Below are 16,940 nucleotides of genomic sequence, written 5' to 3'. Positions count from 1 at the left end.
GCTCGCCTGTGCCGTAGCAGCCACCGAACTTCTCCCAGACTCACCTATTTCTGTTCACTGGACCTTATGATCACCCAGCTACACAGCTGATGCCTGCTGTACTGTTCCTTTATACGGTACCCCATCCTGTTTATCTGTTTAGCCTCAGCCCAAACTTTCGTCGCCATTACCAGCTGTTGTCTTAGCTCTCTCAAATAACACCTGTGATTGCTTTATGCATCTCTCCCATGTTAATATGCCTTGCTTATTGCTGTTTCGGTTAGTTCTTATTGTACTATTTCACTGTAGAACCCCCAGTCCCGCTCAACCTGCCTCAGATAGCTCCTTTGTCCCACCCCCCATACACGCGGAGGCCGGCTCAATCGGTGCCTCCAGTGAAGCTATCTCTTTCATCGTTACCCAACGCTTAGGTTTACCTCCACTGTACTCATATCCTTCCATATCCTTGTCTGTACATAATGCCCTGAATCTATTTTACAACGCCCGGAAATCTGCCCCTTTTATTCTCTGTACCCAACGCACTAGAAGACCAGTTCTTAAAGCCTTTAGCCGTATCCTTATTCTATTCCTCCTCTGTTCCTCTGGTGATGTAGAGGTTAACCCAGGCCCTGTAGCCCCCAGTATCACTCCTACTACCCAGGCGTTATCATTTGTTGACTTCTGTAACCGTAAAAGCCTTGGTTTCTTGCATGTTAACATCAGAAGCCTCCTCCTTAAGTTTGAGATATTCACTGTGTTAGCACACTCCACCTACCCTGATGTTCTAGCAGTGTCTGAATCATTTCTTAGGAAGGCCACCAAAAATTCAGAAATGTCCATCCCCAACCACAACATTTTCAGTCTAGATAGAACTGCCAAAGGGGGCGGAGTTGCAATCTACTGTAGAGATAGCCTGCAGAGCTCTATAATACTATCGAGGTCTGTGCCCAAACAGTTTGAGCTTCTACTTCTAAAAATCCACCTTTCCAGAAATAAGTCTCTCACTGTTGCCGCTTGCTACAGACCCCCCTCAGCCCCCAGCTGTGCCCTGGACACCATATGTGAATTGATTGCCCCCCATCTATCCTCAGAGTTCGTACTGCTTGGTGACCTAAACTGGGATATGCTTAACACCTCGGCTGTCCTACAATCTAAACTAGATGCCCTCAATCTCACACAAATTATCAAGGAACCTACCAGGTACAACCGTAAATCCGTAAACATGGGCACCCTCACAGATATCATCCTGACTAATTTACCCTCTAAATACACCTCCGCTGTCTTCAACCAGGATCTCAGCAATCACTGCCTCATTGCCTGCGTCCGTAATGGGTCCGCGGTCAAACGACCACCCCTCATCACTGTCTAACGCTCCCTAAAACACTTTAGCGAGCAGGCCTTTCTAATTGACCTGGCCCGGGTATCCTGGATGGATATTGACCTCATTCCGTCAGTAGAGGATGCCTGGTTGTTCTTTAAAAGTGCTTTCCTCTCCATCTTAAATAAGCATGCCCCATTCAAAAAATTCAGAACTAAGAAAATATATAGCCCCTGGTTCACCTCAGACTTGACTGCCCTTGACCAGCACAAAAACATCCTGTGGCGTACTGCATTAGCATCGAACAGCCCCTGCGATATGCAACTTTTCGGGGAAGTCAGGAACCAATATACACAATCAGTTAGGAAAGCAAAGGCTAGCTTTTTCAAACAGAAATTTGCATCCTGTAGCACTAACTCCAAAAAGTTTTGGGACACTGTAAAGTCCATGGAGAATAAGAGCACCTCCTCCCAGCTGCCCACTGCACTGAGGCTAGGAAACACTGTCACCACCGATAAATCTACGATAATTGAGAACTTCAACAAGCATTTTCCTACGGCTGGCCATGCTTTCCACCTGGCTACTCCTACCCCGGCCACCAGCTCTGCACCCTCCGCTGCAACTAGCACATTTCAACTCTGTCAATTACCGCATTCTTATTGGCAGACTAAATAGCCTTGGTTTCTCAAATGACTGCCTCGCCTGGTTCACCAACTACTTCTCAGATAGAGTTCAATATGTCAAATCGGAGGGCCTGTTTTCTGGACCTCTGGCAGTCTCTATGGGGGTGCCACAGGGTTCAATTCTTGGGCCGACTCTATTCTCTGTGTATATCAATGATGTCGCTCTTGCTGATGGTGACACTCAGATCCACCTCTACGCAGACGACACCATTTTGTATACATCTGGCCCTTCATTGGACACTGTGTTAACAAACCTCCAAACGAGCTTCAATGCCATACAACACTCCTTCCGTAGCCTCCAACTGCTCTTAAACGGCAGTAAAACTAAATGCATGCTCTTCAATCGAACGCTACTGGCACCCGCCCACCCGACTAGAATAACTACTCTCGGCGGGTCTGACTTAGAATATGTGGACAACTACAAATACCTAGGTGTCTGGTTAGACCGTAAACTCTCCTTCCCGACTCACATTAAGCATCTCCAATCCAAAGTTAAATCTAGAATCGGCTTCCTATTTCACAACAAAGCCTCCTTCACTCATGCTGCCGATCCTTGACTTCGGCGATGTAATTTACAAAATAGCCTCCAACACTCTACTCAGCAAATTGGATGTAGTCACAGTGCCATCCGTTTTGTCACCAAAGCCCCATATACTACCCACCATTGTGACCTGTACGCTCTCGTTGGCTGGCCCTCACTACATATTCGTCGCCAAACCCACTGGCTCAAGGTCATCTATAAATCACTGCTAGGCAAATCCCTGCCTTATCTTATCATTGGTAATCCATAGCAACACCCTTAGTATGCACTCCAGCAGGTATATCTCACTGGTCATCCCCAAAGCCAATACCTCCTTTGGCCACCATTCCTTCCAGTTCTCTGCTGCCAATGACTGGAACGAACTGCAAAAATCTCTGAAGCTGGAGACTCTTATCTCCCTCACTAACTTTAAGCATCAGTTGTCAGAGCAGCTTACCGATGTCCTAACCGACTTGCCAAAACTATAGTTTGTTAACAAGAAATGTGTGGAGTGGTTGAAAAACGAGTTTTAATGACTCCAACCTAAGTGTATGTAAACTTCTGACTTCAACTGTATGTATTCACCCCCTTTGCTATGAAGCCCCTAAATAAGATCTGGCGCAACCAATTACCTTTAGAAGTCACATAATTAGTTAAATAAAGTCCACCTGTGTTTAATCAAAGTGTCACATGATCTGTCACATGATCTCAGTATATATACACCTGTTCTGAAAGGCCCCAGAGTCTGCAACACCACTAACCAAGTAAGCGGCACCATGAAGACCAAGGAGCTCTCCAAACAGGTCAGGGACAAAGTTGTGGAGAAATACAGATCAGGTCTTGGGATATAAAAAAATATCAGCAACTTTGAACATCTGACGGAGCACCATTAAATCCATTATAAAAAAAATTGAAAGAATATGGCACCACAACAAACCTGCCAAGAGAGGGCCGCCCACCAAAACTCATGGACCAGGCAAGGAGGGCATTAATCAGAGAGGCAACAAAGAGACCAAAGATAACCCCGAAGGAGTTTCAAAGCTCCACAGCGGAGATTGGAGTATCTGTCCATAGGACCACTTTAAGCCGTACACTCTACAGAGCTGGGCTTTACGGAAGAGTGGCCAGAAAAAAGCCATTGCTTAAAGAAAAAAATAAGCAAACACGTTTGGTGTTCGCCAAAAGGCATGTGGGAGACTCCCCAAACATATGGAAGAAGGTACTCTGGTCTGATGAGACTAGAATTGAGCTTTTTGGCCATCAAGGAAAACGCTATGTCTGGCGCAAACCCAACACCTCTCATCACCCTGAGAACACGATCCCAACAGTGAAGCATGGTGGTGGCAGCATCATGCTGTGGGGATGTTTTTCATCGGTATGGACTGGGAAACTGGTCAGAATTGAAGGAATGATGGATGGCGCTAAATACAGGGAAATTATTGAGTGAAACCTGTTTCAGTCTTCCAGAGATTTGAGACTGGGACGGAGGTTCACCTTCCAACAAGACAATGACCCTAAGCATACTGCTAAAGCAACACTTGAGTGGTTTAAGGGGAAACATTTAAATGTCTTGGAATGGCCTAGTCAAAGCCCAGACCTCAATCCAGTTGAGAATCTTTGGTATGACTTAAAGATTGCTGTACACCAGCGGAACCCATCCAACTTGAAGGAGCTGGAGCAGTTTTGCCTTGAAGAATTGGCAAAAATCCCAGTGGCTAGATGTGCCAAGCTTATAGAGACATACCCCAAGAGACTTGCAGCTGTAATTGCTGCAAAAGGTGGATCTACAAATTATTGACTTTGGGGGGTGAATAGTTATGCACGCTCAAGTTTTCAGTTTTTTTGTCTTATTTCTTGTTTGTTTCACAATAACAAATATTTTGCATGTTCAAAGTGGTAGGCATGTTGTGTAAATCAAATGATACAAACCCCCCCAAAATCCTTTTTAATTCCAGGTTGTAAGGCAAGAAAATAGGAAAAATGCCAAGGGGGGTGAATACTTTCGCAAGCCACTGGTATATAATAATGTTGCATAATCACCTTCCAGTGTAAAAAACATGGAAATTAAAAACAAAATATGATGTTTTAAGTGAGAATAGACATTGGTCTGAAATTCACTTGCACCTCCTCTAAGAGTATGAAGCAACACATAGTTTGAAGTACAATACCAACGTAGTTACTGTAGTAGGTCAAAGCTGTGTGCTGGAAAACCTTGGTAGAGCATGGGTGGAATAGGCATTGTGGTGCTCGTGAATTTCCTTTCTTTTTTTGGCCTCAGACCAATGCCTATTCTCACTTAAAACATAGTTTTTAGTTTTCAACAGAATTAGGATTTAGTACACTCCCACTCCTAACCCAAACTCCCATTTCATCCACTTTAATGGGTTGTTTGAGTCCAGGCACACTATCCTTCAACATATTATTGGAATAGCATCCTCACTGTCACCTTGTTGAGTATCGCTCCAGTGTTTTATAACCCTGACCTGACTGTGGTTCATATTCAAAACGTCAGGAACCATGAACCAGGTCTCTCTTGAAATAAGCGGTTGTTTATCTAAGTGGGAAGCTCTGGTTTAAATAAAGAACTGGAACTTGAACTTTTAGCCTGTTTTAACTCTAGTTCTGTCTCCTTCTTCACCCTATCTGAGTCTAGGGGACAGACTGTGAAGAATGGGAGAGAAGGACTATGTGCTGGTGGTCGCAGTATTCAGGGTTCTTGCGTACCAAATGGCACCCTATTCCCTTATAGTGCACATACAGGGCGTGAGTTCAAAAGTAGTGCACTTAATAGGGAATAGGGTGCCATTTGGGACGCAGCCTGTCTCTGAGAGAGCTATAACCACGCTGTCAGACATGGCAGAACCTCTGTGCTCTTCCCTTGTTTGATTATTTGACTAATCCAGGATTCTCATGTCTGACAACGACAGAGCAGAGTGAGACAGTACAACAAGGGGAGGGAATGGAGAGAGAGAGAGAGAGAGAGAGGGAGAGAGAGATAGGGACAGGGGGAGAGAGAGAGAGAGAGAGAGAGAGAGAGAGAGAGAGAGAGAGAGAGAGAGAGAGAGAGAGAGAGAGAGAGAGAGAGAGAGAGACAGAGAGAGAGAGAGAGAGAGAGAGAGAGAGAGAGAGAGAGAAAGACAGAGAGAGAGCGAGAGAGCGAGAGAGCGAGAGAGAGAGAGAGAGAGAGAGAGAGAGAGAGAGAGAGAGAGAGAGAGAGAGAGAGAGAGAGAGAGAGAGAGAGAGAGAGAGAGAGAGAGAGAGAGAGAGAGAGAGAGAGAGAGAGAGAGAGAGAAATAAACTCCCTTATCTACTGGTTGAAATACCACAGTGTGCCATCACAGCAGCAAGATTTGTGACCTGTTGCCACAAGAAAAGGGCAACCAGTGAAGAACAGACACCATTGTAAATACAACCCATATTTATGTTTATTTCCCCTTTTGTACTATTTGCATATTGTTACAACACTGTATATAGACATAATATGACATTTGAAATGTCTTTATTCTTGTAATATTTACTGTTCACTTTTTATTGTTTATTTCACTTTTGTTTATTATCTATTTCACTTGCTTTGGCAATGTAAACATATGTTTTCCATGCCAAAAAAGCCCTTGAATTGAAGAGAGAGAGAGAGAGGGGGGGGAGAATGAAAGAGAGAGAGAGAGAGAGAGAGAGAGAGAGAGAGAGAGAGAGAGAGAGAGAGAGAGAGAGAGAGAGAGAGAGAGAGAGAGAGAGAGAGAGAGAAAGAGAGAGAGAAAGGGACAGAGAGAGAAGTGAGAGAGAGAGAAAGATAGAGAGAAAGGGAGAGAGTGAGAGAGAGAGAGAAAGGAAGAGAGAGTGAGAGAAAAGGAGAGAGAGAGAGAGAAAGAAAGAGCGAGAAAGGGAGAGAGAGAGAGAGACAGAGAGAGAGAGAGAGAGAGCGCTCTTGGTAATATAATGAAATCAAAGTTTGAGTTAACCCCTAGTGTAAATAAGCCAGTTGGGGGAGTGTTTATTTTCAGGGAGAGACTGGCTCTGATGGGATTGGACAGGTTCCCCTAGGGTTCCCCTAGCTTCACTCCCATCTACTGGAGGACCACAATCAGACCTGGTTTCAAATCATATTTGAATTATTGCCAATACTTTAGCTGTGCTTGATCGAGCTTGGTTGGCACAATGGAACCAAAGCAATAGTCCCATACGCCCATTTCGCACTTTAGCCAGACTTAAGGAAACGCTCAAAGTTTATGAATGATTTTAAATAGTATTTGAACCCAGGATCTTCTCCATTCCCCCCTTCTCCCCTGAAATAAAGTATGATGGATCAGAAAGGGAGAGGATTATTTTTTCTCACATTAGAATTGATGCACGACCCACTTGGAGTTCCAGGTCTCCGGCAGCCTCTGGAACTGCCGTTCTGCGGCCAACAAGGCAGAGTTCATCTCAGCCTATGCTACCCTCCAGTCCCTCGACTTCTTGGCGCTGACGGAAACATGGATTACCACAGAAAACACTGCTACTCCTACTGCTCTTTCCTCGTCTGGTCGCGGCGGTGGCACAGGAATCCTCATCTCTCCCAAGTGGACATTCTCTCTTTTTCCCCCTGACCCATCTGTCTATCTCCTCATTTGAATTCCATGCTGTCACAGTCACTAGCCCATTCAAGCTTAACATCCTTGTCATTTATCGCCCTCCAGGTTCCCTTGGAGAGTTCATCAATGAGCTTGACGCCTTGATAAGTTCCTTTCCTGAGGATGGCTCACCCCTCACAGTTCTGGGTGACTTTAACCTCCCTATATCTGCCTTTGACTCATTTCTCTCTGCCTCCTTCTTTCCACTCCTTTCCTCTTTTGACCTCACCCTCTCACCGTCCCCCCCTACTCACAAGGCAGGCAATACGCTTGACCTCATCTTTACTAGATGCTGTTCTTCTACTAATCTCACTGCAACTCCCCTCCAAGTCTCCGACCACTACTTTGAATCATTTTCTCTCTCGCTCTCCTCCAACACTACTCACTCTGCCCCTACTCAGATGGTATTGTGCCGTCGCAACCTTCGCTCTCTCTCTCCCGCTACTCTCTCCTCTTCCATCCTATCATCTCTTCCCTCTGCTAAATCCTTCTCCCTCCGATCTCCTGATTCTGCCTCCTCAACCCTCCTCTCCTCCCTTTCTGCATATGTTTTTCTCTCTATGTCCCCTATCCTCCCGGCCGGCTCGGTCCTCCCCTCCTTCTCCTTGGCTGGAGGAAATGGAGGAAAACTAGACTTCCTGCGGACCTGTCATCTTTTCACTCCCTCCTCTCTACATTTTCTTCCTCTGTTTCTGCTGCTAAAGCCACTTTCTACCACTCTAAATTTCAATCAATCAATCAATCAATCAATTTTATTTTATATAGCCCTTCTTACATCAGCTAATATCTCGAAGTGCTGTACAGAAACCCAGCCTAAAACCCCAAACAGCTAGTAATGCAGGTGTAGAAGCACGGTGGCTAGGAAAAACTCCCTAGAAAGGCGAAAGCCTAGGAAGAAACCTAGAGAGGAACCAGGCTATGAGGGGTGGCCAGTCCTCTTCTGGCTGTGCCGGGTGGAGATTATAACAGAACCATGCCAAGATGTTCAAAAATGTTCATAAGTGACAAGCATGGTCAAATAATAATCAGGAATAAATCTCAGTTGGCTTTTCATAGCCGATCATTAAGAGTTGAAAACAGCAGGTCTGGGACAGGTAGGGGTTCCATAACCGCAGGCAGAACAGTTGAAACTGGAATAGCAGCAAGGCCAGGCGGACTGGGGACAGCAAGGTGTCATCATGCCCGGTAGTCCTGACGTATGGTCCTAGGGCTCAGGTTCTCAGAGAGAAAGAGAGAACGAGAGAATTAGAGAGAGCATACTTAAATTCACACAGGACACTGGATAAGACAGGAGAAGTACTCCAGGTATAACCAACTAACCCCAGCCCCCGACACATAAACTACTGCAGCATAAATACTGGAGGCTGAGACAGGAGCGGTCCGGAGACACTGTGGCCCCATCCGAAGAAACCCCGGACAGGGCCAAACAGGAAGGATATAACCCCACCCACTCCGCCAAAGCACAGCCCCCCGCACCACTAGAGGGATATCCCCAACCACCAACTTACAATCCTGAGACAAGGCCGAGTATAGCCCACAGAGGTCTCCACCACAGCACAAACCAAGGGGGGCGCCAACCCAGACAGGAAGATCACGTCAGTAACTCAACCCACTCAAGTGACGCACCCCTCCCAGGGACGGCATGAAAGAGCACCAGCAAGCCAGTGACTCAGCCCCTGCAACAGGGTTAGAGGCAGAGAACCCCAGTGGAGAGGGGAACCGGCCCGGCAGAGACAGCAAGGGCTGTTCGTTGCTCCAGCCTTTCCGTTCACCTTCACACTCCTGGGCCAGACTACACTCAATCATATGACCTACTGAAGAGATAAGTCTTCAGTAAAGACTTAAAGGTTGAGACCGAGTCTGCGTCTCTCACATGGGTAGGCAGACTGTTCCATAAAAATTGAGATCTATAGGAGAAAGCCCTGCCTCCCGCTGTTTGCTTAGAAATTCTAGGGACAATTAGGAGGCCTGCGTCTTGTGACCGTAGCGTACGTATTGGTATGTACGGCAGGACCAACTCGGAAAGATAGGTAGGAGCAAGCCCATGTAACGCTTTATAGGTTAACAGTAAAACCTTGAAATCAGCCCTTGCCTTAACAGGAAGCCAGTGTAGGGAAGCTAGCACTGGAGTAATATGATCAAATTTCTTGGTTCTAGTCAGGATTCTAGCAGCCGTATTTAGCACTAACTGAAGTTTATTTAGTGCTTTATCCGGGTAGCCGGAAAATAGAGCATTGCAGTAGTCTAACCTAGAAGTAACAAATGCATGGATTAATTTTTCTGCATCATTTTTGGACAGAAAATTTCAGATTTTTGCAATGTTACGTAGATGGAAAAAAGCTGTCCTTGAAACAGTCTTGATATGTTCGTCAAAAGAGAGATCAGGGTCAAGAGTAACACCGAGGTCCTTCACAGTTTTATTTGAGACGACTTTACAACCATCTAGATGAATTGTCAGATTTAACAGAAGATCTCTTTGTTTCTTGGGACCTAGAACAAGCATCTCTGTTTTGTCCGAGTTTAAAAAGTAAAAAGTTTTCAGCCATCCACTTCCTTATGTCTGAAACACAGGCTTCTAGCGAGGGCAATTTTGGGGCTTCACCATGTTTCATTGAAATGTACAGCTGTGTGTCATCCGCATAGCAGTGAAAGTTAACATTATGTTTTCGAATAACATCCCCAAGAGGTAAAATATATAGTGAAAACAATAGTGGTCCTAAAACGGAACCTTGAGGAACACCGAAATGTACAGTTGATTTGTCGGAGGACAGACCATTCACAGAGACAAACTGATATCTTTCCGACAGGTAGGATCTAAACCAGGCCAGAACTTGTCCGTGTAGACCAATTTGGGTTTCCAGTCTCTCCAAAAGAATGTGGTGATCGATGGTGTCAAAGGCAGCACTAAGGTCTAGTAGCACGAGGACAGATGCAGAGCCTCGGTCTGACGCCATTAAAAGGTCATTTACCACCTTCACAAGTGCAGTCTCAGTGCTATGATGGGGTCTAAAACCAGACTGAAGCATTTCGTATACATTGTTTGTCTTCAGAAAGGCAGTGAGTTGCTGCGCAACAGCTTTTTCTAAAATTTTTGAGAGGAATGGAAGATTCGATATAGGCCGATAGTTTTTTTATATTTTCCGGGTCAAGGTTTGGCTTTTTCAAGAGAGGCTTTATCACTGCCACTTTTAGTGAGTTTGGTACACATCCGGTGGATAGAGAGCTGTTTATTATGTTCAACATAGGAGGGCCAAGCACAGGAAGCAGCTCCTTCAGCAGTTTAGTAGGAATAGGATCCAGTATGCAGCTTGAAGGTTTAGAGGCCATGATTATTTTCATCATTGTGTCAAGAGATATAGTACTAAAACACTTAAGTGTCTCTCCCGATCCCAGGCCCTCGCAGAGCTGCGCAGATCCAGGACAGCTAAGCCCTGGAGGAATACGCAGATTCAAAGAGGAGTCCGTAATTTGCTTTCTAATGGTCATGATCTTTTCCTCAAAGAAGTTCATGAATTTATCACTGCTGAAGTGAAAGCCATCCTCTCTTGGGGAATGCTGCTTTTTAGTTAGCTTTGCAACAGTATCAAAAAGAAATTTTGGATTGTTCTTATTTTCCTCAATTAAGTTGGAAAAGTAGGATGATCGAGCAGCAGTGAGGGCTCTTCGGTACTGCACGGTACTGTCTTTCCAAGCTAGTCGGAAGACTTCCAGTTTGGTGTGGCGCCATTTCGTTCCAATTTCCTGGAAGCTTGCTTCAAAGCTCGGGTATTTTCTGTATACCAGGGAGCTAGTTTCTTATGACAAATGTTTTTCGTTTTTAGGGTGCAACTGCATCTAGGGTATTGCGCAAGGTTAAATTGAGTTCCTCAGTTAAGTGGTTAACTGATTTTTGTCCTCTGACGTCCTTGGGTAGGCAGAAGGAGTCTGGAAGGGCATCAATGAATTTTTGTGTTGTTTGAGAATTTATAGCACGACTTTTGATGCTCCTTGGTTGGGGTCTGAGCAGATTATTTGTTGCGATTGCAAATGTAATAAAATGGTGGTCCGATAGTCCAGGATTTTGTGGAAAAACATTAAGATCTACAACATTTATTCCATGGGACAAAACTAGGTCCAGAGTATGACTGTGGCAGTGAGTAGGTCCAGAGACATGTTGGACAAAACCCACTGAGTCGATAATGGCTCCGAAAGACTTTTGGAGTGGGTCTGTGGACTTCTCCATGTGAATATTAAAATCACCAAAAATTAGAATATGATCTGCTATGACTACAAGGTCTGATAGGAATTCAGGAAACTCAGAGAGGAACGCTGTATATGGCCCAGGAGGCCTGTAAACAGTAGCTATAAAAAGTGATTGAGTAGGCTGCATAGATTTCATGACTAGAAGCTCAAAAGATGAAAACGCCATTTTTTTTTGTAAATTGAAATTTGCTATCGTAAATGTTAGCAACACCTCCGCCTTTGCGGGATGCACGGGGAATATGGTCACTAGTGTAACCAGGAGGTGAGGCCTCATTTAACACAGCAAATTCATCAGGCTTAAGTCATGTTTCAGTCAGGCCAATCACATCGAGATTATGATCAGTGATTAGTTCATTGACTATGACTGCCTTTGAAGTGAGGGATCTAACATTAAGTAACCCTATTTTGAGATGTGAGGTATCACGATCTCTTTCAATAATGGCAGGAATGGAGGAGGTCTTTATCCTAATAAGATTGCTAGGGTGAACACCGCCATGTTTAGTTTTGCCCAACCTAGGTCGGAGGCACAGACACAGTCTCAATGGGTATGGCTGAGCTGACTACACTGACTGTGCTATTGGCAGACTCCACTAAGCTGGCAGGTTGGCTAACAGCCTGCTGCCTGGCCTGCACCCCTATTTCACTGTGGGGCTAGAGGAGTTAGAGCCCTATCTATGTTGGTAGATAAGAGGAGAGCACCCCTCCAGCTAGGATGGAGTCCGTCACTCCTCAGCAGGTCAGGCTTGGTCCTGTTTGTGGGTGAGTCCCAGAAAGAGGGCCAATTATCCACAAATGTTATCTTTTGGGAGGGGCAGAAAACAGTTTTCAACCAGCGATTAAGTGCTGAGACTCTGCTGTAGAGCTCGTCACTTCCCCTAACTGGGAGGGGGCCAGAGACAATTACTCGATGCCGACACATCTTTCTAGCTGATTTACAAGCTGAAGCTATGTTGCACTTGGTGACCTCTGACTGTTTCATCCTAACATCGTTGGTGCCGACGTGGATAACAATATCTCTATACTCTCTACACTCGCCAGTTTTAGCTTTAGCCAGCACCATCTTTAGATTAGCCTTAACGTCGGTAGCCCTGCCCCCTGGTAAACAGTGTATGATCGCTGGGTGATTCGTTTTAAGTCTAATACTGCGGGTAATGGAGTCGCCAATGACTAGGGTTTTCAATTTGTCAGAGCTAATGGTGGGAGCCTTCGGCGTCTCAGACCCCGTAACGGGAGGAGTAGAGACTAGAGAAGACTCAGACTCAGACTCCGACTCGCTACATAATGGGGAAAACCGGTTGAAGGTTTCTGTCGGCTGAATGAGCGACACCGGTTGAGCATTCCAACAGTATTTCCCTCCAGAAGCCATGAGAAAGTTGTCCGGCTGCGGGGACTGTGCGGGGGATTTATACTAACGTTACTGTCTGTACTTACTGGTGGCACAGACGCTGTTTCTTCCTTTCCTACACTGAGATTACCCTTGCCTAACGATTGCGTCTGAAGCTGGGCTTGTAGCACAGCTATTTTCGCCGTAAGGCGATCGTTCTCCTGTATATTATGAGTACAGCGACTGCAATTAGAAGACATCATGTTAATGTTACTACTTAGCTTCGGCTGTTGAAGATGTTGATGAACCATGTCCAGATAAAGCGTCCGGAGTGAAAAAGTTGAATAAGGGAAAAAAAGTTGCGATGGAAAAAAGGAAAATAACGTAAAGTTGGCAGCTAAAACGCACAGGAAAATGACTCTTCTGTCTCGGGATAAACGTCCGGGGTGAAAAAGTTTAACGAAAAAAGATGAGTGAGGACAAAACTAAAAAGTTGGTAAATTTGTTGAACACAAAGATTGATTAAACGTTTATTAAAAGTAAAACGTGAATAGTTTGGCAGGTAGCCAAGTAGCAACAAACAGCACAGCAGTACGGAGACAATGCGGAAGCGAGACGGAAGTCACGTCAAATCTCGTCAAATCTCGTAGGTGACGCAATCTCTATTGATCTAAACAACAAGCCTCTGCCTCTAACCCTAGGAAGCTCTTTGCCACCTTCTCCTCCCTGCTGAATCCTCCTCCTCCTCCCCCTCCCTCCTCCCTCTCTGTGGATGACTTCGTCAACCATTTTGAAAAGAAGGTTGACGACATCCGATCCTCATTTATTAAGTCAAATGACACCGCTGGTCCTGCTCACATTGCCCTTCCCTATGCTTTGACTTCTTTCTCCCCTCTCTCTCCAGATAAAATCTTGCGACTTGTGACGGCAGGCCGCCCAACAACCTGCCCGCTTGACCCTATCCCCTCCTCTCTTCTCCAGACCATCTCCGGTGACCTTCTCCCTTACCTCACCTCGCTCATCAACTCATCCTTGACCGCTGGCCATGTCCCTTCCGTCTTCAAGAGAGCGAGAGTTGCACCCCTCCTCAAAAAACCTACACTCGATCCCTCCGATGTCAACAACTACAGACCGGTATCCCTTCTTTGCCCATGATCTCGCCATCACGGTTGACAACTTCATTGTGTCCTCCTCCCAGAGTGCAAAGAGCCTTGGCCTGACCCTGGACAACACCCTGTCGTTCTCCGCTAACATCAAAGCAGTGACCCGATCCTGCAGGTTCATGCTCTACAACATTCGGAGAGTACGACCCTACCTTACACAGAAAGTGGCACAGGTCCTAATCCAGGCACTTGTCATCTCCCGTCTGGATTACTGCAACTCGCTGTTGGCTGGGCTCCCTGCCTGTGCCATTAAACCCCTACAACTTATCCAGAATGCTGCAGCCCGTCTGGTGTTCAACCTTTCCAAGTTCTCTCATGTCACCCCGCGCCTCCTCACACTCCACTGGCTTCCAGTTGAAGCTCGCATCTACTACAAAACCATGGTGCTTGCCTACGGAGCTGTGAGGGGAACGGCACCTCCTTACCTTCAGGCTCTGATCAGACCCTACACCCAAATGAGGGCACTACGTTCATCCACCTCTGGCCTGCTAGCCCCCCTACCTCTACGGAAGCACAGTTCCCGCTCAGCCCAGTCAAAGCTATTTGCTGCTCTGGCACCCCAATGGTGGAACAAGCTCCCCCACGACGCCAGGACAGCGGAGTCACTGACCACCTTCCGGAGACACTTGAAACCCTACCTCTTTAAGGAATACCTGGAATAGTATAACAGTAATCCTTCTTCCCCCACCCCCCATTAAAAAAAAAAAAAGAAAAAAGGGGAGTGGTTGTCCCACTGGCTATCCTTAATTGAATGCACCAATTTGTATGTCGCTCTGGATAAGAGCGTCTGCTAAATGATGTAAATGTAAAATGTAAAATGAGAAGAAAACATCTTATGTGGCCTGTGTAAACATCATGCCTCCCCTCCTCCCTCCCCCTCCTCCCTCCCCCTCCTCCCCTGTCCTGCCTTCCTTGGTCTGGATAATTTTAAGCATTCTTGGGCCTAGATTCAATCGGTATCGCGGAAGATCTGCGCTATAGCGCAATTAAAATTTAGAGACAATGTTTCTGCGTTCGCGGAGACTGCATACACAGTAAACACAGCATACTGTATGTCGACTCAATCAGAAATTACCTTTGTATTTCAATCACGCTATAACACGGATCTTCTGCGATACGGATATAATCTAGGCCTTGGTCTCCTGGTTTCTTTGGTTGGAGTGCTCCGGTCTCCATCTCTGGTTTGAAGCCTCAGTGAGCACCTTCCTTGTCCCTCTCTGTTCATCCTCTCATCTCCCTTTCCTGGTCCTGCTAGGTGGAGGATCTTCGGCGGGACCTCCAGGAGGCAGAGGATGAGCGTGATACAGGGCGGAAAGAGCTGATCGAGGCCCAAAGGGAGCTGAGGGAGGTGACTCAGGAGAGGGACAACCAGAGGAAGGAGGTGCTGGACCTCAGGAGGCTGCTGGGGAACGAGAGCAGAGACAAGGAGGCCATACACACCTCCAACCAGGAGCTCAGAGCTGCAGTGAAGAGAGCAGAGAACGACAACAACAGGTACAGTCACTCACTGTCTCATACAGACAACAGGTACACTCACTGTTCCATACAGACAACAGGTACAGTACAGTCCCTAACTCTAACCCTCCAACGAGGAACTGAGAGCCTCTGTCAAGAGAACGACAACAACAGGTAGCAGTCCTTTACAGATCCATCAACCAAAAACAGGACTGTCTGATGCTATACAGACAACAATGTGTGCAAATGGGTCCAGGGCTTTATTGGGTTTATGAAGTGGAAATGATGTTGACACTATGGAGTTTAAAGACAAAACTAATTAGTGATGCGCGGGTCAGCTGTTTGCTAAACCGCACCGTCCGCAATTTGTAATAACCATCCGCAATCACCGACTAAATGTGATGAAGTGAAAATGTGTTATAAATAATATATCTGTAATTAGATACATGCAGCTTCTCTTCTGTCATTACTTGTTGCCCTAGAATACTTAATAATCCCCTGCTCACCAGAATAATGTCATAAATTGATAGAAAAAAAAATAATAAAAAAATGCCATTTAGCTTTTATCCAAAGCGACTTATAGTCATTAACTAATGTTTAATTATAGTTGCCATGGTGTCACGGTGTCAGTGTAATGCGGTAGACGAAGTCAGGCGCAGGACACAGAACTCAATGAAAACGTAACTTTACTGAAACACGTAAAGAAACAAGAAAACCTCCACGCAGGGGAGGAACAAACCCGCTCACTAACGACACCCGAAACAATAAACAAACACGCACAGAACACAATGGGAGCCACAGGGTTAAATAGGGACGGAGTAATTACAAGATGGGAAACAGGTGTGAAACAATCTGACAACAGGTAGAACATAGAAACATAGATCGGCAGCAGGTAGTACTCCGGTGACGACGAACGCCGAAGCCTGCCCGAGCAAGGAGGAAGGGCAGCCTCGGCAGGATCCGTGATAGTACCCCTCCCCCCCGACGCGCGGCTCCAGACGTGCGTCGACACCGGCCTCGAGGACGGCCAGGAGGACGCGGCGCGGGGCGAGTGGGATGATTGCGGTGGAAATCCCTCAACATGGAGGGATCGAGGATGTCCCTCCTAGGAACCCGGCACCGTTCCTCCGGACCGTACCCCTCCCACTCCACGAGATACTGCAGGCCCCCCACCCGACGCCTCGAATCCAATATGGAACGAACCGAGTAAGCCGGTGCCCCCTCGATGTCCATTGGGGGCGGAGGAACCTCCTGTATCTCAGACTCCTGGAGTGGACCAGCTACCACCGGCCTGAGGAGAGACACATGGAACGAGGGGTTAATACGATAATTAGTAGGAAGTTGTAACCTATAACATACCTCGTTCAATCTCCTCAGGACTTTGAATGGCCCCACAAACCGCCGACCCAGCATCCGGCAGGGCAGGCGAAGGGGCAGGTTTCGGGTCGAGAGCCAGACCCGGTCCCCCGGTGCATACACCGGGGCCTCACTGCGGTGGCGGTCGGCGCTCACCTTTTGCCGCCTGATGGCCTGCTGCAGACGTACATGAGCAGCATTCCAGGTCTCCTGCGAGTGCCGAAACCACTCGTCCACCGCAGGTGCCTCGATCTGGCTCTGATGCCAAGGTGCCAGAACCGGCTGATAAC

The 16,940-nt window shown here is 46.6% G+C and overlaps 1 protein-coding gene across 1 annotated transcript in view; it reads left to right on the top strand.

Annotated features, from left to right (window-relative positions):
- The window catches only part of crocc2 (ciliary rootlet coiled-coil, rootletin family member 2), an 83,750-nt gene that overhangs the window by 40,404 nt on the left and 26,406 nt on the right, over positions 1-16,940 (top strand). Inside the window, exon 10 of the mRNA XM_041845405.2 lies at positions 15,095-15,333. Within this exon, the coding sequence (XP_041701339.2) occupies positions 15,095-15,333 (239 nt within the window). The remainder of the gene's footprint in view (positions 1-15,094; positions 15,334-16,940) is intronic.

Source organism: Coregonus clupeaformis, chromosome 11, assembly GCF_020615455.1.
Source record: "Coregonus clupeaformis isolate EN_2021a chromosome 11, ASM2061545v1, whole genome shotgun sequence".
Taxonomy (NCBI): domain Eukaryota; kingdom Metazoa; phylum Chordata; class Actinopteri; order Salmoniformes; family Salmonidae; genus Coregonus; species Coregonus clupeaformis.
This window is presented reverse-complemented; position numbering and strand designations above follow the sequence as displayed.